The sequence below is a fragment of the Diuraphis noxia genome, unplaced genomic scaffold (genome assembly GCF_037042655.1).
Source record: "Diuraphis noxia isolate RWA-SAM2 unplaced genomic scaffold, SU_Dnox_SAM2 contig0002, whole genome shotgun sequence".
NCBI classification, from domain to species: Eukaryota; Metazoa; Arthropoda; class Insecta; order Hemiptera; family Aphididae; genus Diuraphis; species Diuraphis noxia.
This window is the reverse complement of record NW_028301712.1, coordinates 69,669,797-69,696,795: the sequence shown is the minus strand read 5'-3', so window position 1 is coordinate 69,696,795 and position 26,999 is coordinate 69,669,797. Positions and strand designations below refer to the sequence as shown.

The 26,999-nt window shown below is 28.4% G+C and overlaps 1 protein-coding gene across 2 annotated transcripts in view; it reads left to right on the top strand.

The window, feature by feature from the left end:
- The window catches only part of Fife (regulating synaptic membrane exocytosis protein fife), a 212,593-nt gene that overhangs the window by 162,104 nt on the left and 23,490 nt on the right, over nucleotides 1-26,999 (top strand). The window contains exons 8-11 of one of the 2 annotated variants that reach the window (XM_089219689.1): nucleotides 6,273-6,458; nucleotides 8,823-8,969; nucleotides 21,308-21,374; nucleotides 21,486-21,727. In XM_089219689.1, the coding sequence (XP_089075815.1) occupies nucleotides 6,273-6,458; nucleotides 8,823-8,969; nucleotides 21,308-21,374; nucleotides 21,486-21,727 (642 nt within the window). The remainder of the gene's footprint in view (nucleotides 1-6,272; nucleotides 6,459-8,822; nucleotides 8,970-21,307; nucleotides 21,375-21,485; nucleotides 21,728-26,999) is intronic. The other variant, XM_089219690.1, reaches the window with a different exon arrangement.

Genomic DNA, 26,999 nt, shown 5'->3' with positions numbered 1-26,999 from the left:
TTTTTTTTTTTAAAGAGAACCCGCGGCAACTTAGGCCATTGGGTGTGGGGTGGTACGGTAGGGGTTATTTTTGTATATTTGTTTATAGGTTTTTAAGTGGGTAGGGTTGTAACACGTGTTTGTGTATGCGTGGCAAGGATATGTTGCTAAAAATCCCTGGTGGTCACCCATCCGGGAGCTAGCAACTGCGGCCGGTACGTACGCTCAGTGCGTTTCCACAGATTGAGCGTACGACCGCGCCTCACCAAGCCACAATAATATTTATTATTATACTATGCTGCCCGTGGTTTTCTTCAGATCCCAATAACATTAATATTATTATGATTGTTGATTTCAAATTAGGACTTATTTAGTAAATTACGCCCAGGACACTTTAACAATAATAACATTATAATAATATAATCCTCTGCAGCCACTGTCTTAGATGTCATTTAGATACTATTGTGTTTGACATCTAACAAAATTCTCACTTATAAATATCATACATATATATATCCATCGTGGTTTCTCACAACAAGTCTAGGGTTATTTTAGGTTTACTGGGTGAACAACGAGTGCCATACACTCGAATAATTGGCGTGCGTGGCCATATAGGACTTGTAAGCAGTTTACAACCACTATAATAAATAAACGTAGGCACCTTTTTCAACGAAGATAAGAGCTGGGTCAAAGTTTTTACTGTATTATTGCGTTTTATTTTATTTTGTAGCCCTTTACATAAGATGTGTGTGTGGCTGCACAACTTATATTAGGGTGTGGTTATAATAATGATATTAATATGTCAGATAAATTTATTATATAAATAAATAATAATAATAATGCAAACCAGCGGTTGTAAGACGTGTTAACTAATATTTTTATTGCAAGATAATGAGACGTGTTCAATCACCTATTAAATAAATCAATATTTATTTTACTTGTGCCAATGTATACTTTTTCCAGTAGCATTAACACCCTCGCTGCTAAGTTAGAATAATTTATTTTCGGTCCATTGATCATATTATGATATTATAAGGTCCATTCTAAAAATGTTATTATTTCTTTATGTTTGCACCGTTTTATATGCATGTTCCATCAATAAAATATGGTCGTAACTCCAGTAATTTGCGTTCAGACGAATTCTAGTGTATATCTGAAGCACATATTGTTTTGGTGTAGTTTTAATAATATGCTAATAATTGTGCGAACGCGAGAACTTGAAAGATCAATAAATAAAACTAATATGATTGTTAATGCAAGTGCCGGCGTTAATAATTAGATGCAAATTTGAGGAGATAATTTTATTGAAGAATTAACATAAAAATTGTTTATTCAACAAGTTGCCTTCTAAAAGGAATATAATATAATATATTATGGTAGCGGATGTAATTAAATTATTGGGTGTCCTTCAAATCCATGTCACTTGGCTGATGTCGTTACGCTTGTGGACTCGTTTATTTTTGTTTGGTTTTGTTTGGGGCAACGTTTTTGACCCTAATTTCAAAGTTTCTGAGTTCATCCGACAAACTCGCGGCATAATCATCTATTAAATCGCAAATAAACAAAACTAGACATGGAATTTAGATCCAAAGTCACGGACCTTCAATTAGACGGGTATTCTATTACATATTGGGTGCATAAGTTATCCAAGAAGTTGAAAACTAAAGTAAGTTATAGCTTATAAACGCATTGAATGCGTCGTCTTAATTTTCTATTATATCTGTTATAATAATGTGACTATTAAGGCTTGAATTCAAAAGATCGTCCCATAAAATGATTGATAGTCCAACAATGCAATCTCTCAACAATAAAATAATATTATATGTAATATACATGCATAATATTTTAAATATATATCACGGTATAATTACGTATACTATGCAAACCTTGATTTCATCAGATAAAACTTTAATTTCCTTACAAATACGGACATAATTTCTGATTTGTATAGAGTATAATGCATCGATTTTATCGATTGATCTTAGTTTATTGATGAACATACAAATGAATTCAGACAAACACAGAAGTTAAAATGATAAATGGTAAACATTTTGAATAAAAATATTTCATGGTAAAAAAAAGTATAAATACATAAGACCAAAAAATAAAATCCAATTGCGTTTTTAATTGGGTACGTATTTTTATTTAGGTTTTTATGATGAAATATTTCTCAATGTCTTGGTAATCAGTAATCACGTATACACAATAAATAAACAATAACATTGACATATTATACATTATTATAATAATTGATAATCCTCTATTTAAATTTCATAATTTTCATTCAGATTTTATCAATAATCATTTTTAATTAAATTAAAAAAAAATGGGAAGTGAATAAGTACCACTCTGTCGTACATTAGGTATAGTGGAGCAATTGTAAAGAATGTGTTAAATATAAATTGATTGATCTAAAATTATTTATACTCGAAAAACGATTCTTATCAAAGATAGTCGGTCAGAGTGTCAAGATATATTACTAAGTATTGTAGGTATTATTGCTATTAAAGTAATCTATTTTACTATTAAAATCAGTAATAAAGTAGATTGAATTATTTTTTCCTAAAAACTTGCATTTCAAAATTTCATTGTATGTATAAAATACAAAATATAATTTTAAAATCTCAAATAATAGCGAATAGTATTTTTAAATTACTTAACTAAATTCTTTATTTTTTATTCAAATACCTAATTTCGTCCAAATTCAAATTTAAAATTCCTATCTATATTCTATATAACATAGATAAAAACTGTATTTGTATATTTTTCAGATTTTTTGGCTACAGTATTAATTATTTATGAAAAATATTTTATACAGGTAAAGGTTGAACATTTTTTAATACAAAGTAATTTGCCAATTCTTGTGTTTTTGATGAATGTTTACAAAAAAGCAAACACGCGCAGATATTGTGAAACTTGTTTTATAGTTTTAAGTGATATCTGAGCTCTTCTAAAAATAAACAATCTCGAAACAAGTACTCGCATAACCTGATAGAATATTTTAGGTTAAAAGTCTGTGATACAAAAATAATTTTTTTTTTATATATTCTTTTTATTTATTTACTCTCGATTCATTTTACTTATCTTATATATTCTAGTTAATTTTATAATTTTAATGGTATGGTATTTAAAATCTGATTATCGTAACTAAAATAACTGCAATGAATAACTGATGTAAGTACAACATGCAATTATTTCGATATTTATGATAATAATTATTATTTACATTATTATTACAAATTATTAAATATCTAAATAGATATAATATTATTATTATATGTATATGACATATGTATATAAATTGAATTAACTTGTAGAGAAATATAATATTTAAAGCAATCACCCTCAACCTATGGCCAATTTCATCCAATTCATTACAGCCGCCAATCTCCAAACCAAAATTTAGTTAATATTTAGATTTAGTAACTATACACAACATATAATATGTAATTTACCAATTATTTTCTCTGTAAGCCCAATGGCCCATGTTGCCGAGGGTATATATAATTTATAATATATGTGTGTGTTATGTTTAAAAGACACTTCGTCTCACTGTCACACAATTGCTATTAAAAATCCAATTACTAATTAGATATAAAATAATAATACATCTTTAAATAATAGTCATAATATACAATATTTAACGCTTAGTAATTATATTATTTAAGTTAAAATTTAGAGTTGACACGAACAATAATTAATTAGAGTGACCATTTTGAAAAATATAAAAATATTTTTTCATTTAGTTGGTACCACTTTTAATTTCATGTCGAGCATACGTATAATTTTGTTACAAATTTTTCAGTGTTGTATCCTCCGTAAAGAAGTTTTACTTTAAAAATCGTTTGTTTGTATCGTTAATATTTTTGAACTGCGATAAAAACTTACAAAAAATATCGTATCATGCTTTAAATTTTTTTTGACTCAATGAAAAAAAATTGCAATAACGTTTATAAATACCTATATTAAGAGTCAATATATTTTGATATTATTTTATGCATAGAAAATGTTTGTATGAACATTTGGTGAACATTTTAAGCATCTACTGTTTATCGTTTTTGAACTACAACAAAATAAGAAAATCGTTCGGCAAGAGTTGTTAATTTACGGGTGAATATCCAATGTCGTAAAACTTTAAACTTCAAATGCCCATAAAAAATTAATGTGACTTTTTGGTAAACTTTTTTCTGTTAAAGATGGAAAAACATATAAGAAATTTAATATTGCATTTTCAAATCTCAGATATGAAAGAAAATTTTTTATGAATTTTCAACTCAAAATGATTTGCAAAATTTGTAATTTTGATGAATCTTATTAAAACTCCAAATTCAAATACTCATAAAAAATGATCATAAATTAATATTCCACCTTTTTTTTAAATTACACTATAAATGACATATGAGGAACTTTGCATTACATTTTTTGACCAGAAAAAATATTTTTAATTGACAATAATTAAATATAAACTAATAAAAACTAAAAATATATCATGTCTATAAATCTCAAAAAACAATAAAATATTTTTAAAATGTTATGGTATATAGAAAATATTGATATAAACAATCAATGTAAATCTTATATGTATCTTCGTTGTTATTATTATTATTTTAGTAACATCAAAAATTTGAAATTTTACTACTTTTTACGTATAATGAAGACACACACTATTTTAAGATTAATTTAGACTTCTAACGGAGTGAATGTATTAATTTTATAATAATGTGTTTTTTACATATAAACGTGTTTTATTATTATAAAATTAATACATTCACTCTGTTCCGAGTCTAAATTAATCTTATAATAATTGTTAAATATAGATAAAGCTGAAAATGTGTTTTTTTTAAATGCAATTTAAACGTAAACATATTTTTCATCAATAGAATTTATTATTTAAATTATATTATACGATATTTCTTTTTAAATATTTATATTTAGAAGGAAAATAACTAAATCAAATCAAAACATTTTAAATAAGCTACTTTTTTTTTTTTTTTAATTTGATTTGAACGTTATTTGCATAACTTATTTGCACTTTAACCATAATTTATAGATGTTTATTCTAATACGATATTTCATTTATGAAAGCTCGAAAGACCATCACCACTAGGTATTATCGAAATTTGCTAAACTATTTTGTATATCATAGAAATCACCAATACCTATCATTCCCTAAAAATCCAGTATATGACCATTTACCAGCAGTTATTGTTCAACTTAGGTTTTACTGATATTTATACTTTTACTGAAACACAAACATACAAATATAATATTTATGATGGCATGGATTTTTGTTTCAAAGATTAAAATTATTATTTATTGCTCACACTTAGAACTTTGGGTTTGAAATTATTGTATTTAATGAAATTATATAAAAAAAAACTTCTTTCGGAGTTCGTATACATGTTGAAATTATTGTTAATGGTAAACAATAAATTCTCATTTATTTTTATCATTGAATAAAAAGTATAATATTTTAATTAATTTTTTGAACCAAGGTATTAGAATATAATGTATAATAATACAGTAAAATATAATAACATTTATTATTGTCTTCATTTTGATCGATACATAAATTAATAAGAACAATTCCCCAATTATTATTTATTATATATATACATATTAACTCTTACTATTATAGTCACTAATTTATTACATCTGTATAATCACATATTACATTATAAAATGTAATAGATTATACTAAATATTCATAATGTTGGTCAAAACTGAATGATATTATACTTGTTATAATACATTTTAAATTCTTAGCGGAGCGAGGAATGTATTGATTTTACTATGATATGTGTTTTTTGTTGAATTTATTTATTTATATTTTTTGTGTCTGTCATCACGTTTTAAGGCAGTAAAAGTGCTTCGATTTTCAACTTCATTACCTCGTTCGATCAGAAAGTGAATCTAGTTGGTACCTTGGGGGGTCAAAAGTAAAAAATTCCCAATATTTTCTAAATAATCAGGATAAACAAACTAAAAATTAAGGGAAAAACGGGAAATTTTACGCACAATCAGTTTTCGACAAAATCGATTTTGGTATTTGATGTAACTTCAATACAAATGATTGTAGATACATGAAATTTTCACCGAATGTTTATATAAGTATATTCTATCTACCATGCAATTTTCAAATAATTTTGACTTAAGTTAAATTATTTATCGTCGTATGCAAAATTAAAAACTAATTCAGTGGGCACTATAGTTACTTTATATCATTATAATTTTATAAATGATTGATTGAGATGGTTGAATTCTAGTACTTACAAATCACATATATATAATAGATGATTCTACGGATGATCCTGACGATGCAGAAAATCGCTGGAGAAGAGGAGCACGGGGTGCTGTGCAAAGGGTAAGAAGAAAGTCCAGGGTGCAAAAACAGCATAGCTATGATGATGACATGAAGCCCGGCGTTGGGCAACAAGGAGGACAGGGTGTCCCTTCGACTTTGACTGCTGAGGGACAAGGTAATAATTTTCGTGGTTAGCTCTTCATTCTGTTTTAACATCTCTTAAAATAAGTTTAAAAGTATTTATATTATTATCTCGGAGGAATATTTCATATTCCCTGATTAACGACATAATTACATCAAAATAGGAATGGGATCAATGATTTATCGCTAAAGCTGATATTCTTGTATAATATTATGTTATAATCACCATAACAAAGATTTAATTCTTAACTTTTTTTTGTATATTAAATTTAAAATTTATGTCAGATTTTCTTGCAAATGTATATAAAAAAAACCATTTAAGTGTTTTATTCTATGAACATTCATAAATAAAACAAAGATTTTTTTTACATCTTATATTAATGGGATATAAATATGTAATGTGTACGCAGAAACGGTTAAATAGTACAAAATGTATAACAAAAGATTCAAAAATAATAAATTAGATTCCTCTTGTATTCCTATATAAAACAAATGCATTATAACATGGTTTAAAAAAAATAAATAAATAAATAAATAATAATGTATATAATTAATTTTAAACGTAATTCTTGGTAAAAGTAAGTATTTACCTATGAAATATACATATTCTCTCGTTATTAAAATAAAATAATCATAAACTATGAAGTTCTGTGAGTAAAACCAAAAATATGGATACACCATGGGTCCATGGGTGTAATTTTCATATTGTAATTAATAATAGTAATTAAAAAAAAAAAAATGTTTACAAGTAATAAACAATCTGTATCAATTATACTAAACACAATAAGAATATGAGATAAAAATTAACAGATTGTGATGTTTTATTGAAAAAAAAAATCATACATTTTAAAACAATGATATTATCATTGTTATAATATCATCACACGAAAAAAATGATTTTGAGCTATAATTTCGATTGAAAAAGCATTATATTGAATTTATTTAATTCATCAACAACTTTGTATGGTTATTTTTTGCGCATATGGCATTTTCATTAAGAAAAACGAATAGTAATTTTCCCAAATAAATTACTAGACCCTATTTCCGATAGATATAACGACAGTCCATGGCTCCATGCTATATTTCAAATCTGAAATATACAATATTACAAGGTTTCAGAACTATACTAGTCACTAATTAGGTACATATTATTATTTTTATCTAGTAAAAGATATTATACATTATTATAGTTAAATATACAAAATTAAATTATATTATGCGCCTTTTAAAATATTTAACTTTAAAAAATTCCTGAAGTTTCATACACAACACTATATAATATGACTAGATATACAGTTTTATAATATTACATAAACTTTTATGACGTAATTTTACTACCTATTATGATATTATAGAATAATCCTTCAATGTACAATCGTTAAATGGTTTAATTAATATATTATTCTGTCCATGAATCTGGTAGGTATGTATATCTTTTTGATTGATCTTATTTAGTCCTTAAATAATGTAAATTGTAATTGAAAATTTAAAGGTTTGTACCTAAAGGGGGGGGGGGGAACATTAATTTGTAATTTCACTCTCGTCCATCGTAATTATATTTATGTACCTTTTATTTATTTCACAGTCGAATGGTACTAAATATTTTTATAAATTATTTCGAAAAAAACCCCATTCAAACTATTAATCATTACTTTGAAGTGAAATTAAAATTTAAAAAAATGAAAGAATAACTTTTACACTTCGACACTAAGATGCACGTCCATTGACGAAGCGCACTTTGACCAACTGATTAATAAATAAAAGTCGATCGTAAACATTTGAAGCGTGAAAAGGATTTTAAGTTTAACATTTCAATGGGCAAGTGAATCGCAAATTGTAATTAACAATGTACTATGTAATAATTAAACTTTGAGCCATCCAGCAGCGCGCGTTAATTTACTATCGCTATTTAATATTGATAATTAAATATACTGTGTTTCGTTTAATAAATTAGAATGCTTAAAATAAATCATTATATTTTGTGCACATGACGTAGACTGAGAGAGAAAAAAAACAATTTATCTGTTAATATCACCCTGCAAATTTCCCCTCTGACATGGTAAGATAACTTACTATTGTTGTAGTTTTGGGAATAATTAAAAAATATATATTGGTAGTATAATATACCTATGTATATTTAGCTGCTAGATATTTAATTCAATTCGAATTCAGTGTGTTTTTCACAAATTCAGTAAGTATTTAATTGAATACTTCATGATGGGTTTGACAATGTTTTGTGAACTAGACATATAGGTAACTGACCTGTTTGTATTGAATCTTATAATTATACCTATACAAAAATATTTTATGAGCGTACATTATTAATTTATGACAGGCATTATGATATCATTTTTTGATGCTTACCTCAAGCCGTTGAACCTAACCGTTTTGTTTGCAGCTCAACTACCGAGACGAGCGTCAGCGTACGACGTATATCAAAACCGCGTGGACCAGCAGCAAGGTTCGTCGCCAGCGAGTCGGAGGTCCAGTTTCCGGATACAGCAAGACGATGACGTTAGTGGTGGTGGTGGTGTACAGCAAAAAGGTAAAGATATCTCATTGTTACAGCTTACGACCAGAACCTCGCACACGTTTACTTCCGGGTATTATTATATCATTATAATTATGTATTTTGAACGGCCGATGAAAGCGAGTATTGTATAAGCTTGAGTAGTGGGTCGTATACTCGTATATCACGTGATTATTGGAGTTATGCAAATTATGCAGATAATAAACCCCCATAACTTTTATCCGTCTAAAACACGCCAGACCCTTTTCACCATTGCTAATTTTATACCCCACCTCGTAAGGATTTCCAATGATATGTGTTGTGTGTAATATGCGTAATATTATGCGTTTTGGAATTGTGCAAGACACGCATTGACGTTATTATATTCATCAAGAAAACATTTGTAAAGTTAATGGTTTCAAATCCTCGATAACATGTTGACAATCGAGCATAAATGGTTATTTATTAAGATTACAGTACCTAACTATTTAATACCCTGTTCCATTCGTATATATATAAACAATATTATCAGAAATATCTACCTATATGATTTGTCAGTTAAATCAATAACCATGTGTCAATATTATACTTGTCGCTGATGAACTGTGAGGGGGCTAAAATTATAAGAATCGGTCAGGTATTTTTTTAGTTGCCTAGTTAATATTTATAGGCTATATGCAAATTTTAAAAGCCATTTTACATATTCCAGTGGACTCAACAATCTAGGATGACTTATTTAAAAATGGAAAAGAAAAAGATGGTATAGTAAATATTTCAATCATTCTTTTAATTTATATTACTTTTTTAGTATTTGATAAGATACTAATAAGATATTATAGACATGTATATACTCATAAATGTGTATACAGATTTCTTTTAATTTTTGCAAACAATGTGGAACTTACCTATTCACAAAAAAATAAAATAAAATAAAATTTGACAGTAGTGAATTGTATTTACCAATGCTTTACTAATTCATTGTAAATAATGGGGGAGAAGAATATAGTAAAACCAATAAATACATCATATTAGAGAGCATGGGTTTGAATTCCACTTTTTATGTTGTATATGTTAACGCAGTGGTTCTTTTATGATGGCCAATAATTAAAATATGTACTTATTGATTTTTTCTCAAAAATCATAATAACTTTATTTAATTATTGTAATAAAATAATTGTCATAAAAGAAAATCAAACTTAAAAATCGTATTGAACATTGTGATAATCACAATATTAATAATAATAGTAGCAGGGGCGTAATTAAGGGGGGGATGAGGGGGGATATATCCCCCCCAGAGCCTATATAATGTGTATATTTATATATTAATTTGAAGCTTATGGAATTATATGTTTCATCGTGCTGACATCACGACGAAATATATTAAATATAATTAATATCAGGAAATCTATAAATTATTATTTAATTTAAAAGTAAATTTTAATTCTAATATATTCAAAATTTACATTTTGAAGAAATTATTATAATATTGTATAGGTACTAACTTGTGTAAAATTTTAAAGCACATTTATTAATACATTTTGTGTACATATATATTAGTTTAAGAATTTTTGATGAAATAGTTTTCCCAGATATTGTACTTGAAAATCTAAGTATTTTGTGTGGAAAAAAATGTTTATCCCCCTAAGACAAATTCCTAATTAAGCCACTGAATAATAGTAATAATAGTTACCAGCTTTATACTAAAGCATCTAAAGCATTGTTTCCTGTTTATATGATATATTTATTATGATAATATATGATTATATAAACCCTCAGCGTAATTATTAGTGATTAGTATTATACTGGATTATGTATTTTTACGTAGGTTTAAAAAATATGTAGATCAATGATATGAAATTAAAAAGAATAAGTGGAATGAGACATGTTCTTTATTTTTAACAGGATTTTTTTTATATCAATTTAAAAATTGTTAAGCACTTAAATGTACCAATAGTAAAGTCAACTCTATTTTTTCAAATAGTAACAAATCATTTTTAATGAATTCTTTCTTTCTGAAAATATCGATAGTCAAACATAAATTATGGTGCAAAATATAGTGTTTACCATTTAGAGAAATAAAATCACTATTGGTACAAACGCTTGATAAAATTTTTTAAAGTTGTTGTAATAATAATGTCCAATTAAAGATAAAAAAATAATAAAAATATTTTTCGTTATTTTAAAATTCCATATCATCGATCCATAATCCTTAAAAAAAACTTATTCTACAGTGACGTAAGATAAATCTGCAGGTACATTTCTATGATATTAGCTATACTTTAATAATAATTGATAAACTAGCTATTAATGTATAAAAAACACATGTTTAAAATATTGTAACTAGCTGGTTGGAGATGCTAAAATTAAACTAAACAAATTCACTGTATGTCTGTATACATCACTCAAATTACATATTTCGTTATTCCAATTTCGGAAAATCATAATTATCGCCTATGTACGTTTACTACTTTTCAATAATAAAGTATAAACTAGATATTATAATATTCAAACCATCGTATTCGCTGCATATTTAAGAACTTTTAGTGTAAGTTGGAAAAAAACTGTTTGCTGCAGTCCTAAGTAGTGATGTTCCATCAAATTGTGAACATACAAGTAATGCAAACAGAAACATTTTTTCTGAACACCCGAGAATCGCTGCAATGAAATTTTAGTCATGGGCATAAAATTATTTTACTCCCCATCACATATATCGTGTGTTCATCAATTTAGGGAACACTGAATTTTTTAGCCGGTTAACATTATGTTGGTACATATCGAATTTTTTTTTACAAGCTAATGATGCATAGATACACATTTTCAGATAAATTTCAAATTTTTAACCCATGGATATAAAATTATTTAATTAAAATTGATTACAATTATATACGTAAAAATATTCAAAAAGTAACCAATAATAAATATTTTTTTTTTTTTTTTTATTAGGGTTAAGGCTTCGACAACTGAGGTCATAAGCCTGGGGATCTGTAAGGGAAGGTACTGTAGGTTTTTAACACGTGGGTTTTTTTTTGGCAGAATTTTGAATGGGCACCCGTAGGTTTCTGCCATGCCCGGTTTGGGGGCGGCGGCCTCTCTCTCCAGACATCGCGAAATGCCCAAAGAGCGATGCTGTCCGTGACCGAGATTCGAACCGGCAACTGCATGCGTTGCAACAGACGCCTAAGTCCGCTCGGCCACTCTACCCCCAATAAATAATTATACATGGTATTATGCATTTTATAATGAATTGTAAAAATGTATTATTTATTAAAATTTGAATGGCTCTCAATCAGTCAATTTTGGTTTTAGAGGCAGGGTTAATTGGTCAAAATGACTTGAAAAAATTCAGTCTATCCGAATTTGGTATCAAAAATACCGGTTAGGTTAGTTATTAAACAATATTATACAATATTTTAATATCATAAAATCATTCTAAATATTATTGTATTTATATATTTACATCGTAGCTATTTTATTTTATAATGCATAAATAAATTAAGGTTATATTTTTCGTTTAATAAACATAATTCAGAAATTAATTTTTGTATCTTCAACTTTTTGATTTAAGTGTCAACAATTAACTTATTAACAAATCACATCAAATTGAATGTAAATCCGAAGTATTTATATATTATTATGAAAAATATTTAGTAACCCGTGGCAACACAGGCCATTGGGTGAATATTCTTAGTAGGTTTTTAACTCTGGTGATTGGTACAGTATAGGCTGGCAACACATGTATGTGTGGTTAGGTTTTTGTTACTAAGAAATCAGGTGGACACCCATCCGAAACTAGTGGATCAATTGCAGCAATCGCGTCACGCTGAGCAACAATAATATCATATTATAATTGAAATAATATTGAGAGAAGATCAAAAATAATTAAAAATTTTTTTTTTCAAAAATACCAAGGACAATAATTTATTATAGAGCAGGGATTCTCAAACTTTTATGAATACTGTATACCTTTTTATAAACACATTTTTTTGAGTACTCCTTCTTAATTACTAAACTAAAAAATATATAAAATAATTATTGAAGACATACATTTTTATTTCATTTAGGTTTGTTGGTTAGACTTGTATCCCTTAAAACATTTCGAGTACCACCAAGAGGTACGCGAACCACATTTTTAAAATCCTTGTTATTGACTAAAACTATCAGAATTTAAAATAATATTATTTTGATTGATATTAAACGATTGATACGCATGATACTATATTGCAGTATGTCATCAATAGGGAGTAAATGATAAATAATTTGTTTTCTATTAAAAATCAAAGTTAAATTCAAACACTCTTCATCATAATTACATTTTACTAAAGTTTGTTTGTATTTTGTAAATAATATCATTATTATTATCCATAACATACCTAATCATTTTTAATATTTTTTTTTTTTTAAAACAATTTATATATTTTGTAGAATCTGAAAACATAAAAAGTATGCCCTAGGTTATATTTTTAGTTTAATGCTAAACTTTATAAAAGTGTATGTAATAAATATCATTATGTAGGCATATAATATTAGCTTATTTTTAATTTAATATATTAATAAAATGTGTCAACATATCATAGATATTAAAAATTATTAGCTTAAAACATAATATTTTAATGTAATCAAAATTGTTTTATAACCCTATCCCAAATAAATTTTACTATATTATAGAAACATTTGAAATTATATTAAATAAATACCTAAATATAATATAATAACATGAATAAATTAAAAAAATGTATATTCACAATTCACAATAGAATACAAAACGAATAGTATTGTTTATACTCAAAAGAATAACCATATTATATTTTGGATGTTTTTGATCTCTACTATAAATCCTTATAATATATTCCTTAAAAGACTACAATTGTATCTTGAATAAATAGGTAGCTTAACAATTTTATTTTATTGTTTTATAATTGCCTCTGCATTGTCTCTTTATGATATCTATCCTGTTCTTATTTTGTATTCACATACTCAAATGATGAAACAACTTCTATGGTATAATATTTGTTTAAACTGGCATATAATTTATCAATATGTATTTCGTTTAAGAGATTAATCAAAGAATATTCATAATCATGTTATTTTGTTCAAAAAAAAGTTCAGTTTTAAAAATAATTGTGTTATACATGTATAGTGTACTGATCTCAAAATCAATAAAATGGGCAAGAATTTCCTAAAATGTGTTTTAAATATAATATTGAAATTTATCAACTAACTTATAAATAGCCATTTTAATACCATTTTAAACCAACAAGATAAAATGGGTAAAAAATAATAACTTTGTTGGCTTTAAAGACTTGCTTCTCTATATAGATGATTATTATTTAACGAAAAATTAAAATCTAGTGGATAATACCATAATATATTGTTAAGAATAATCGTTAAATTGTATACCTACATGATATTAATCTGTAAATGATTCGTAGACAAACAGGTCAACCGAGTATGAAAACTGCTCCTGAAAATTAATTAATTTTAATAAAAATTATTAAACGCAGAACATTTTGATGAACAATATTTAGGTCAGTAGGGTCAAGCTAAATAAATAATAGCAAAAAATGATAGAAACGTGAGGTATATTGTTATAATACTCTGTAAGTTTGATATACATTTCATTAAAATATTGAAAAAAATTGTAGTATGTATCTATGTATAAAAACCACGAGTTTATGGCTAGATAACTAGATACAAAGGAAATTTGTTAACATTTATTTTTTAAACTACAACCAAATAATTAAAAATGTTGTCACCGCATACTCGTATACCCATCATATATAAAACCTATTTTAAATTAATACTGTACTATAATAATAGCACAATGGTAATCAAGAGTAAACATCCAGTATTGTTACATACAAAATAAAATATATGATTGCCGATCAAAATGTGCATGATAAAATAATGTCAAAATCTCAGTCATTAAAATATATTATTATTTTATTTTTATTTTTTTTAAACTGCATACACATATCATTCACCTACATGATATTAATACATTCATATAATTTTATAAACAATGTTATATGGTACTAAATGATAATTAAAATTACTTTGTAGTAGTTTAATTCTTGAAAAAGTAATTCTAATCATAAAACCATTTTTAATTTTTTTAAATTAATTACACTGTACAAAGTTTAACTATTAATATAAATTATATCGTAATAAAATATATGAGTTTATTCTATACAATTTTCTTCCATACTAAATACATGAGGACTATTAAGAAGAAGTTGCATATCATATAAAATTTAAATTTGTTTATTCATTAAAAATATAAAGCGCATAATTTTACTTTTAATTAAATTAAAAACAAGATTGTTAATGTATGCAAAAAAAGTGTGTATTTTTGTATATAATAATATAAATTATATAAAAAGAATATTCTTAAGTTAAAATCATTATTGCATAATTAGTATAGTTATATATTTTTTTAATGGTATATTTTACGTGTAAATCGTACAACAATTATATTCGATGCATTCAGGGAGCGTTAATTAAATGCCATAATGATTCGTGTAAAACAATTTAAATTAGTGAGTTGATGGTTGAACACCTATAATTAGGTTATCCATATTACGTTTTGACTTATTTTTTGTTTTAATTTAAAACTGTTATAATATAATGTTTGTTATAAACTAAGGTTTCTTATTTTTTTTTTCTTGTATTAAGAGTGCCAGAAAAGTAACCGCGTTAGCATTACTTCTCCTCTGATTCCCATCGTTTATTGATTACAATTACATCAATAATTATTGGTGGTGGGACAATCCCCCACTCACTAATATTACAACAACCTTTTTCAAGTTATGGGTACAATACTGGGAGGCTCTGCCTCCCTAGGTTCCTTCGGCTATAATAAATTGCTTAATTAACTAGATTATATAATATCCGGATTTAGTGTCAGGATATCACCGCCGCATCTCCGCGGCCTGGTGGACTCGCTCTTCTTCTTCCTCGAGTGAGAAGCTGCGTTCGACCACCCCATAGAACAGCCAAAATGACTCCTCCGCGTTCCTTAATATAGCTGACTTTTTATTCGGGTCTGCTTGGAGCTGGCCAAATGATGACCCGCAAATTATGTCCTGGATGTCGACTGTACACGTTCTGCGCCCCAGCTGGGTAGACAGAGGGTCACAGAAGGCATTCCAGTAGTAGCATGCGAGATGTGGAACGTCAGGGGCACTAGCGGGACCGTTATTCCCAGCCAACATCAGATAGATGGGATGCAGGATCGGGTCTAGGACGCTTTCCTGGTTGCTTCCCATTTCTGTTGCCACTCCTCGACGGTGTGGGATCTTTCTTCTCTTTTCACTGTCTGCTTGGATGGCCGCGTCTCGCCAGGCTCAAATAGTCGGAACCGGATCCTGGCCTATTCCAGGCCGAGTAAGTCGGTGGGAACCTTGGAGGCGTTCACGTTGGTTGATTTGAAGAAGTCTATACATTGTGGCCGGTTTTGCCGCCTGCCGACTATGGCGGCACACGTGCCCGAATCTGCAGCCAGTGTGCAAATTTCGGGAGCTCAGCGGACTCACATGCCACACACCAATCGTCTGCTTCCACGCGATCCTTTAAAGCGTATCCGGTGACCCCGCACTTCCAGCAGGTACCAGTTAGGTTATGTTAGGTTGTTGTTAGCCTTGCATTGTGGCTGAAAACGTGGCATCGGAAGCACCTCTCCGGAGGGAGGGTACTTGCACGTACGTGGCACATGGTCCGGACCCTGGTGATGAGGATAGCCAAATGATTGGGAATCTTAGTCGTGGCAATCTATTGACCTTAACGGATGCCCCATATCCTGACGTCGCAGATGACCTCCGTGGAGCGTCTTCTTAGTCCAATCCTTGGCGTCCGTCTCTATGGCAGTGTCAGCTTCAGTCTCTGGAAGGAACTGAGCGGCTGGCTGGGGCCTTTGAAGTCCGCTTACCTAGGCTGGAGGTGGCCCTACTCGAGGCCTGGCTATCCCAAAACTCTGGGGTAAGTTCCATATCTGTAGATGCGTCGGACGTTGTATTCTCAATGGATACGCCGGCCGAAGGTTGGTCGTGTTAAGGCAAGCCCACGATGTTACCATTCTTCTCGAGAAGCGAGTCAACTGCCATAGGTTAGGTTAGGTAAGCGTCAGCGGTACGGGTCAGAAGAAGCTAGATAGATAGGCCCACAGGATCTCGTCCTCGTTTCTATCCATCACGATCTTCACGCTGGATACAACACCTATGATGATGAACCTCGCTTTGTTGAGCTTCTCTCTAAGATTGGCGCTCCAATTGTGTCCGTTGGAATACTGCGTCAGTCCGGTGCTGTCCTGTGGTGGTGGGTTCTGCCACCTTAAGTTTCTTGACGGACTGGCCGGCCGATGGTCGATGCGTGGGACTGGTGGGTCTGGTTCGTTTGACTGCGATGGTCTGACACATCTGAGCCCTGGGTGCCTGGTGTGGTAGTTGACTTCTCTTTCAGTTGGTTAGGTTAGGTTAGGTACTGCTCCGATCCAATTTGCTGTGAAACTAGCCACTAGCGTTTAGAGCGCAGCGCACTGGGTTATTTAGGTTCCCGCCGAGGCGTTTTTACGTTTGCACGGTCGGGAAACGCTACGGTTTGCTGCTAGGCGAACCTAGGGCATGGGACCTTTCGCAGTTGGTCACGGGCGTGTCTAAGCCCACGTGACTTACTGCGGTTGGCCGGTGTGCGTGGCTTATTTGTACGTGATCGTTATCGGTTACCGTTGGGCGTGATAAGCTTTTGCTGGCACGTGAATCGTCTGGTTCGTGAATGGACGTATCTGGATTGCGCGATCGCACAAGGGGATAGGATTAGCTGCGATATTGGAGCGACGTGCTGCGGTGTATGTTCGTACTAGGTTGGCATACACGACTCGACTGAGATTTCTTATTTATATGCGGTAATATTTTCTTGCGTTATTTCAAAAGACTAATAAATTGATCTTTATTTAAACGAAATTTAAATTTTTTTTTCAAATTCAAATTTGTGTATTAAACTTTAATTTAATTTTTTTTTTAAATATATAATATAGAAAACTCTCGCATTGTATACAATTAAACTTTGACTGGTGACAAAATATATTATATTGCTTTTAAATAGTTTTAGGAATTTATACTTATTTATACCGTATTTATTTTTAACTGGCAACGAAGCTTTTTACATAGCATCATTTAATTGAAAATATATAAAAAAAAAAAAAAAAAAACAGTTTTAAGGACGTTTGAAATTAAAAATATTAAAACCCAACTGCTTCCAAACGTAGTTGTGAAAAATTGTTGTTCACAAAAATGTAGTTCCATAGATTATGATAATGGTTCATTATAACTTTAGGATGGCGTGCATGTACAAGTACATATGTACATATGGTTATTTATATGTATAATTGCGCATAAGTATGTGTTAATTTAGTTTAATAATATGTTCAAATATTTTTACAACATTTGGTATATTTTGATGACGTCTGTTACAAATTGTGACTCTATATTAAGTTGTATGAAGTTTTTTGTTCGATCACACGACATTTTATTCTTTTTTATAGTTTTATCATAATAATATGTTCCTGTGTAATCAGTATTTATTATAATATCATGAGCAACATGGGCATCATTATTTCAAACTTATACCCATCCTGTTTTAATTGTATTGATAACAAATAATTGATAAAATGGTAGATTAATTAAATGTTATTAAGTTATTATATTTTGTTCTAATCACATTATAATCTCAGCACATAAACTTATAATATCACGTAGCTAACAATATATATTGTACTATAGTTAAAATATCATATGAAAACGATTTGGTTTATTATCGACACATAATACAATTTTTGCAACACTTTTACAAGGTATCATTTCATGTATTTCATGTGAGATATTACATTTTTAAATTTCCAATACAATGTATATAGATGTATTGACACAAAGAAATCGTACAAAATATCTGAACTTATTGTGCCATTTATAATAATAATAATTTAGTGTATTTCTGCTTAATATAAACACATAAAATAATATTATTTACTAATATACAATTTTTCTATTATTTTCTGTTCTTTTTTTAAGTCATAAATAAAAATTGAATTTAATAACACTGCCACGTGCCAACCAAGCAGTTCAATGAAAAACACCAATGCACATGAGAAACTTTCTATACATATTATTTTAAAAAAGAAATACAACAAAATATATTTGTTCTGACTGTTTATGTATACTATATATATATGTTCAAATTATAATAACTCATCTATATTTTCAATGTACTTACGTGTAGTAATATAAATTATAAAACCTTTTCACTGGTTAGTTAAATATTTAACTTGAAATGAAGTATGCATTTAATTAAGTAATGAAAAAAAATCTATGTAAACTTTTATTGTTAATAACTGAGTACTAATGGTCACAGCTGCTGACTATTTCTTGATAAAAAAAAATAATAATAATAAAATTAAAAATTAATTTAATTTAAGATTTATAGCAATAAATTCTTTTCTCTAAACGATTAGTTTTTAATTAAATTTTTTTAAATTTTTTAACTAATTGTTGGAAATATTATAATATTTTTGAAATTGTAACTTTGTAAATAATAATATTGCTATATACCTACCATTCTTATTTTACTTAAAAATTCCATTTAATTTTTAATTTTGTGTAACGGTAAGAAATATATAAATATTCATAACTATCAGTTTAAATTTAAGTATCCTTACCTATATAAAATACGTAATTATGCGTAATACGTTATATTATGACCACTAATATAACATTGACTATTTTGTGAATTTTTAACACATAAACATTAACCTTTTTGTTAATTAAATTATCATGCATAACTCAATTATTCATCGAAAGATTCGAAATCGGTCTGTATGCTATAACTACTATTATATTGGTATATGTATTATAAATCCTATTGGTTGGTGGAGTTTTATCGGAAATTAAAAAAGAAACTCGACTTTGGTACACATATTATACAAACTGTACCTAGAGGTATAAAGCGTATATGAAAACTGATATTATTTATCTATCATATTTGAGAATTCATACTTTCCACGGGGTCGTGAAACATTTATATGATATTATGTGTTTTTCGATACGTTCACAGAACGTGAATTCAGGTTAGCTAGTTTTCTTCAGCTCTGCAGCACCACTTCTGAAAACATAATATAATATTATAGTTTATACACACAACAATAAAGTGTTTCTTTCGGTTTTTATATAAAAGTATATTATATTTATACTATTGGTTCATCGTTTACAAATGTCTAATAATCCATAGATACTCGCCCGTATATTAATGGAATCGGTAACGATACTGCAATGAAATCGATTGCGTTTATGATACGTGCGTACCAACATCAATCTGTGCGTGAGATTTTGCGAGATGAATAACTTAAAAATTTTTGAAATATAAAGTACAATGAATATACTAATATTAAACTTTAAGAACATACCATATTCATCATAATCATCATCATATCGCATAGATTAATTATTTATGATTGATCTCGTCGCAGTGTATGAAATGCGCAAAAAAAGAAGTTTCAGTCCTACTCATTATTACTCGTATCGTATTATAATTTTGTGTTATGATTTAATATATTATATTTCTACACCTTCGATCGTATTCAATATCATGAAAACAATTTTGAACGCGAAACGATCGTTTTCTGTCAAAGCATTACACAACAATAAATCAATAACTGTGTTAGGCCAAGATTAAAGATGTCTACGGAACCATATTACTTTGTGTAATACGAAATGCTGAATGTGCTGTATTAAATAAAAACTGCGCAATGACTGAAATGATACAGAAATTTGTTATTATTGTTTTTTAAATTGTTTGTTGCATTTATGCACTTTAATTTAATAACTGTAAAAAATAAAAATGCATCTTAATAATCTTTGCTTATTATAATATTTATTTATTAATTTAAGTGAATATATATTTTGAATTTAAACTGTGAACTAATATAATTGCTGATAACCAACATAAAATATCTGCATCTGACGTTACAGCTGCTCTTAATCGTTGGACTGATGCAATTTAGTTTCTAGTCGCATAATATATAATTGTGTATTATCTGAGGGTTAAGGGCATAGGGTAAATAATATATATATACATACATACTTACATACATATATATTAGCCCTTAGTGTTTGACGGGTAAAAAATGACCAAGAATTTCGATATACATTTGTGTATATAAAACGCTACAGCTATATTTAAATATTTTAAATAAATAATGATGTAAGGAAAATAATTTTTCAGTATGTACATTAAACACTAAATCACTTTTGCGTTTATATTATGTTATATATTTTACCCGTGATTCACGTATCATTAAAAAAAATTTCAAATTGTATTTTTATTTGTAGATCAATCGCAAAATCTGGGAATGAACAACGATGAGGAGTGGAGACCACGAAGACGCGGTTCGCAACTGTAAGTGGGATACTCTCATAAAATGCATTTTTTTCTTATTATTATCTTTGCGGTCCTTTCGATGTTTAAATAATGATTTAATGACGTTTTGTGGGTTTGGTCTCGGAACAGGCCAGACATCAGCAATTTACGGTCAGCCGCTGAGTCTAGAGGAAGTCGGAGCTCGTTTTCCAACAGGAGTGGCGGAGACGGCCAACAGTTGCAACAGCAACAACCGCAACAGCAACAACAGCAGCCGCCGCCCGTCATCCAAGAAACTGAACAGAACGAAACAGTCCGCAGACAGCCGTCAGTAGCTGGTGAGGAGATCAAGATAGTCATACATGACGTGGATTTCGACCCGAACACTATGGGTAAGTAGTTTTGACATGTTGTTCGGGAAAACAGTTAATTTATTGTTTTTGTGGCATTGTATATCAAGTGGGTGGTGGTAGGGGGCATGAGTGATTGTGAAGGCTATTTATCTCATCTTCTTTGAATTTCTTTTACTATGGATGGGTATTATATATGGTTTTCTGTACATTATTTATCTTAAATTTAAGGCCCCGTGTTTGATTGGGCGATTAAAACTATAAACATTTTTTAAATCATATTTTAATATAATAATTAACTAAATTAATTGAAATAATTAATAATCATCAACAATTTAAATTTCGAGCAAATGTTTGTTATTTTCCTCGGAATCATAGCTACTACTATTAATTTAGTTTCTAAATAATTCTTAATAATATGTTACTGGATGTATCGCCAGTTTAGTTTCCATATAGATTTGTCAACATGGAAATATTAATAAATACCGTAGTTCGGTCCAATATTAACAGTCCATATACCTACTATAATTTACGTATTTTTTGTAGCATTTATGTTGAGCGTCATAACTATATACAATTTACCATTGTCTGGAAAATTCTTTTCGTGATAGTTTTGTGCCAGGTACAACTCTTGATTTTATTTATAAGTTTTTACAAAGTTTACATTAAAATAGCATACAAATAATAATAAGAAAATATTTTATTTTATCCTGCTTACCGATAACTCTCAAAGGAATATGTATAATACAATATATTTTTATTGTAGACATAATGTTCATGCATTCCAATAAATTATTAAGTGTAGGTAAGATACAAAATAAAAACACCTATGTAGCTATATAGATGAGATGAATTACTATTATTATTTCAATGACAAAATGTTAACTAAATAAAAATTTGAATTATTGTAAGTTACATAAAAATTAATTATTTCATAGGCTGATAATAAATTTATTTTTCGAGTTACGTATGTATTCAAAATTGAATTAAATAATTCATTTTACATAATCCTTCTTATGCATTTTTAACATTATTTTTTTAGTTTTCACTTTTATTTTAGATTCTGAGCGGAGCGATGAATGTATTGATTTTACCATCATGTGTGTTTTTTTTTTTTTGTGACATCACGTTTTGGGGCAGTAAAAGTGCTTCGATTTTTGACTTCAGTACCTCGTTCGATCAGAAAGTGAATCAAGTTGGTACTTTGGGGGGGGGGGGGGGTAAAAAGTAAAAATTCTTAATACTTTTCTAAATAATCGAGAAAAACAAACTAAAAATTAAGGGAAAAACGGGAAATTTTACGCACAATAATTTTTCGACAAAAAATCGATTTTGGTTTTTGATGTAACTTTAAAACAAATGACCATAGATACATGACATTTTCACCGAATGTTTATATAAGTATATTCTATCCACCGTGCAATTTTAAAAAATTTTCGACTTAAGTTGAACTATGAATAGGCATTTGAAATTTTCGATCATTATTAGTTTTTTTTAAAATTAATATTGATAAAAATTTATTTGTTAGGCAGAAAAGCTTGAAAATTTAATACAAGGCTCTTAACATATTATTACAATAGCAATTGAAAAATAAAAGGAATGTATAGTCACAATTTTTTTTTAAGTATTCAAAGTTTGAGTTTTGACAACATACTATGCAAAAATTACGAAAATTCACAAATTATTTTAAGCTAGAAATTCATAAAAAATTTTCTTTTTAAATCTAAGATTTTTAAATTTAATAAAAGATTCCTTACAAGTTCGTCAATCTTTATCACAAATAAAAAGTCCACTGGAAATTCAAAATAAATTTTTATGAGCATTTGAAATTTAAAATTTTTACAACATTGGATTTCCACTGAATTTCACATTTAGTGATTTTCTTATTTTGGTGTAACTCTAAAAGTCTAAAACAAATGACCGCAGATACTTGAAATTTTCACTGAATGTTTATACAGATATTTTCTATATTTGATAACATTTTCAAAATATTTAGATTTGTTTTGAGCTGTTTACTGACATTTTAATTTTTCAACTTTTTTAGTTTTTTTTTTTATATAAATATCAATAAAAATGTATTTGTTCGGTAGAAAAGTTTGAAAATTTAATACAAGGCTTCTAACACATTTTAACAATAGCAGTTGAAAAATAAAATAAATTCATGGTCACAATTTTTTTTTACAAGGATTCAAAGTTTGAATTTTAACAACATACGTAAAAATCACGAAAATTCATAAATTATTTTATGCTAAAAATGCATTAAAAATGTTCCTTTTATATCTAATATTTGAAAATTTAATACATAGCTCCTATCATATTTTTACAATAGCAATTGAAAAATAAAATAAATTCATGGTCACAATTTTTTTTTACAAGGATTCAAAGTTTGAATTTTGACAACATATGTAAAAATCACGAAAATTCGCAAATTATTTCAAACTAGAAATTCATAAAAAATTTTATTTTTAAATCTAAGGTTTGAAAATTTTTATAATCTATAATATATCATAGACAGATAAACCGTCTTCGCTCAGAATTATTTTTTGTATACAATGATATAATATCATTGGATTCAAATTTAATTCCATCCATTACAGTAACCCACTTGTAACCTACTGTACAGCAGAGCGACATCCACTACTTAACCGCCTTTTTTATTATTTATACAGTGTTAATATTTTATTTTGCAGTTTTGCCTCTATGATAAACTTGAAAATGACTGAGAGCGATGATCTGTTAAGGCTGAGTGATTCTGATAAATGTTCTTGAAGGTTTGAGGCCAATCTTGGTTCAGAGTATATCGACATTCGGTCATTATGTGTTTAATTGCTAGATCGGTGCCACATATTGGATATATTGGTGGATCATTTTTACTCATTAGATGACTACGAGTGATAAATGTGTGCCCGATCCGTAGTCTAGTTAGGATAACTACGAACTTTCTAGAAAGGTATGTGATATGTGACCATATGAACTCATCTTGTTTTATTTCGTGGAGTTTCATGCAAACGGAATTCCAGTTTGCCCGCACATATTTATACAATGCAATTTTATTATGGGTTTTAAATCTTGTTTAGTTATGAGTTGAACTGCTGTTGCTAAAGGGTTAGTAATTGCATCTTTTGCTGCTTTATCGCCCATCTCATTTTCAATGATATCCGAATGACCAGGTATCCAGTAAAGTTAGACCGTGTTTCATTTTCCTTTCCCACATTGAAGCAAATTTTGTATCTGTATGTTTATATCGTTATTACTCTTGCTTGACTTTTTGAGGCATCTATATAAATTGTTTCACCTGGTAAATTGTGTAATATTTCAAGATAGTACTGCTTATGGGTTTTACTATTTATGGAGTCTTTTTTTAATTCTGATAAATTCGTGATGGTGAATATTGAATGAATCCAGAGAGGGGTTGTTGGGGAATGTGAACGAAGTGTATAGGATGTCTTGAGATTATGATACTTCAATAGTGTTGATATTTTTTGTAAATTGGGTTTGAAATTTAGATTTTACGACGATGCTAGTTTTGCCTCGTATTTGAGGGCTATTCGTAGTCTTCTTAATTCTAGTAGAGGAATTCTTGTGAGATTGAGTATGTTTGGGATAGGGCTTGATCGATATACTCCAATAGTTATTCGAAGACCTGCATTGTGTATTGTGTCTAATTTTCTCATAATTTTTTCAGAGTTTCTCTATATGTAGGAGTTAAAATCAAATTATTCATGATTAGCGATTTATATATTTGTAATAGAGCGTTTGTCTTGGATCCCAATGAAGTATGAGAAAGCACCTTTATTATGTTTACTCGATGGTCGATTAAAATGTTGAATTGCTATTGTGGTGTGTCCGTGCTAATCTGGAATCTAGTACGGTAAAATGGTTAAAATATTTAGCTTAAAATAATAATAAAATAGTAATAAAATTTAATATTAATAATCCTTTAAATATTTAAAAAATATATTAATTATTTTATTAAAGTGTCTTAATATTCATTGATATGTGTTCAAACTTTTAATGCTGGTATTAAATGTGATCATACGATTTTATGATTTACGCTTGTCACCATATTAGTTTAGTGTAGTATATTGTAGTATAATGTAGTGTAATGTAGTGTAATGTAGTGTAGTGTAGTGTAGTTTCATATATTATGATAATAATCATCTAGGTTATCGCAACAAATCCTATACTAAAAAATATGTACATTACAAAAAAATTTAAAAAAACAATGTGAATAGTAAACAGCTGGTATTGCATACATAGATAATATTTATTATTTTCAACGAATCTCGGAGTTCGTTGTTAATTAATACCGTGAGTTTTCTTTTAAATCAATTTTGTTTGCTGGTTATTGGTTTACCTCATCCATCGTCTGTACATACAAGAACAACCAGTATAAATAACAGTATAATAATTATCAATATGTCTCACAAACCTACAATATATATACATATATATATATATATATATATATATATATATATATATATATATATATATATATATATATATATATATATATATATATCAATATAGCATAGTCTTGGTTGAATAATTTAGGATATGGTTTGAAAGTTAGTTTTGTCGGAACATAACGTTTTTCGTACATTCACAGCGTGATTCGTCAAAACCGTGAAAACTGAACTTGATCTATTCTACTCTCAGACGTCGTGTCACCGTGAATATTACATACAGTATCAATCAAACGTGTCAAACTATTCAGGGTAAAAGTTAAGGTTAATTCTCCGGATGTATATATTTCTAATATAGACGTCTTGGTAGCCACGGAGTTAAGTACTTCCTTCCCATTTTCCTTGAACGATAAACTATAGATATATAATATAGTTGGTGGCCGGTTGCTATTTTCAATGTTTGCGAACCTATCTCAACAGGAAAACTTGCAATAGTATATTGAAAAAACACTGATGGTTTATCGTTCATCATTGTATTACTTTCAAGTTTAATACCAAGTCAGACGTATTTCATTTTTATTCTATCGTTTCTAGGTTACAGAGTCTCAAGGTCATTGAAATACTCGATATTATTAATATGGTACCAGTATTGCTCCGGACAGTAGAGAATTGTTTTTGTTTACAAAAATTTGTTTGAATAATATACCTAGTTGAAAATAAAATATTTTTATTTAAACAACTTCTATTATTAAAAAACATCGTATAACTCGATAAAAATACGTTAATCATCTTCATGTATTAAGTAAGCTAGAATGAGCTAATTTTAAACGTTATGGGAATGACCATGCTTAAAATTGTATCTTAAATTATAAATCTTTTAAAACAGGTGGCATTAGATATTATAT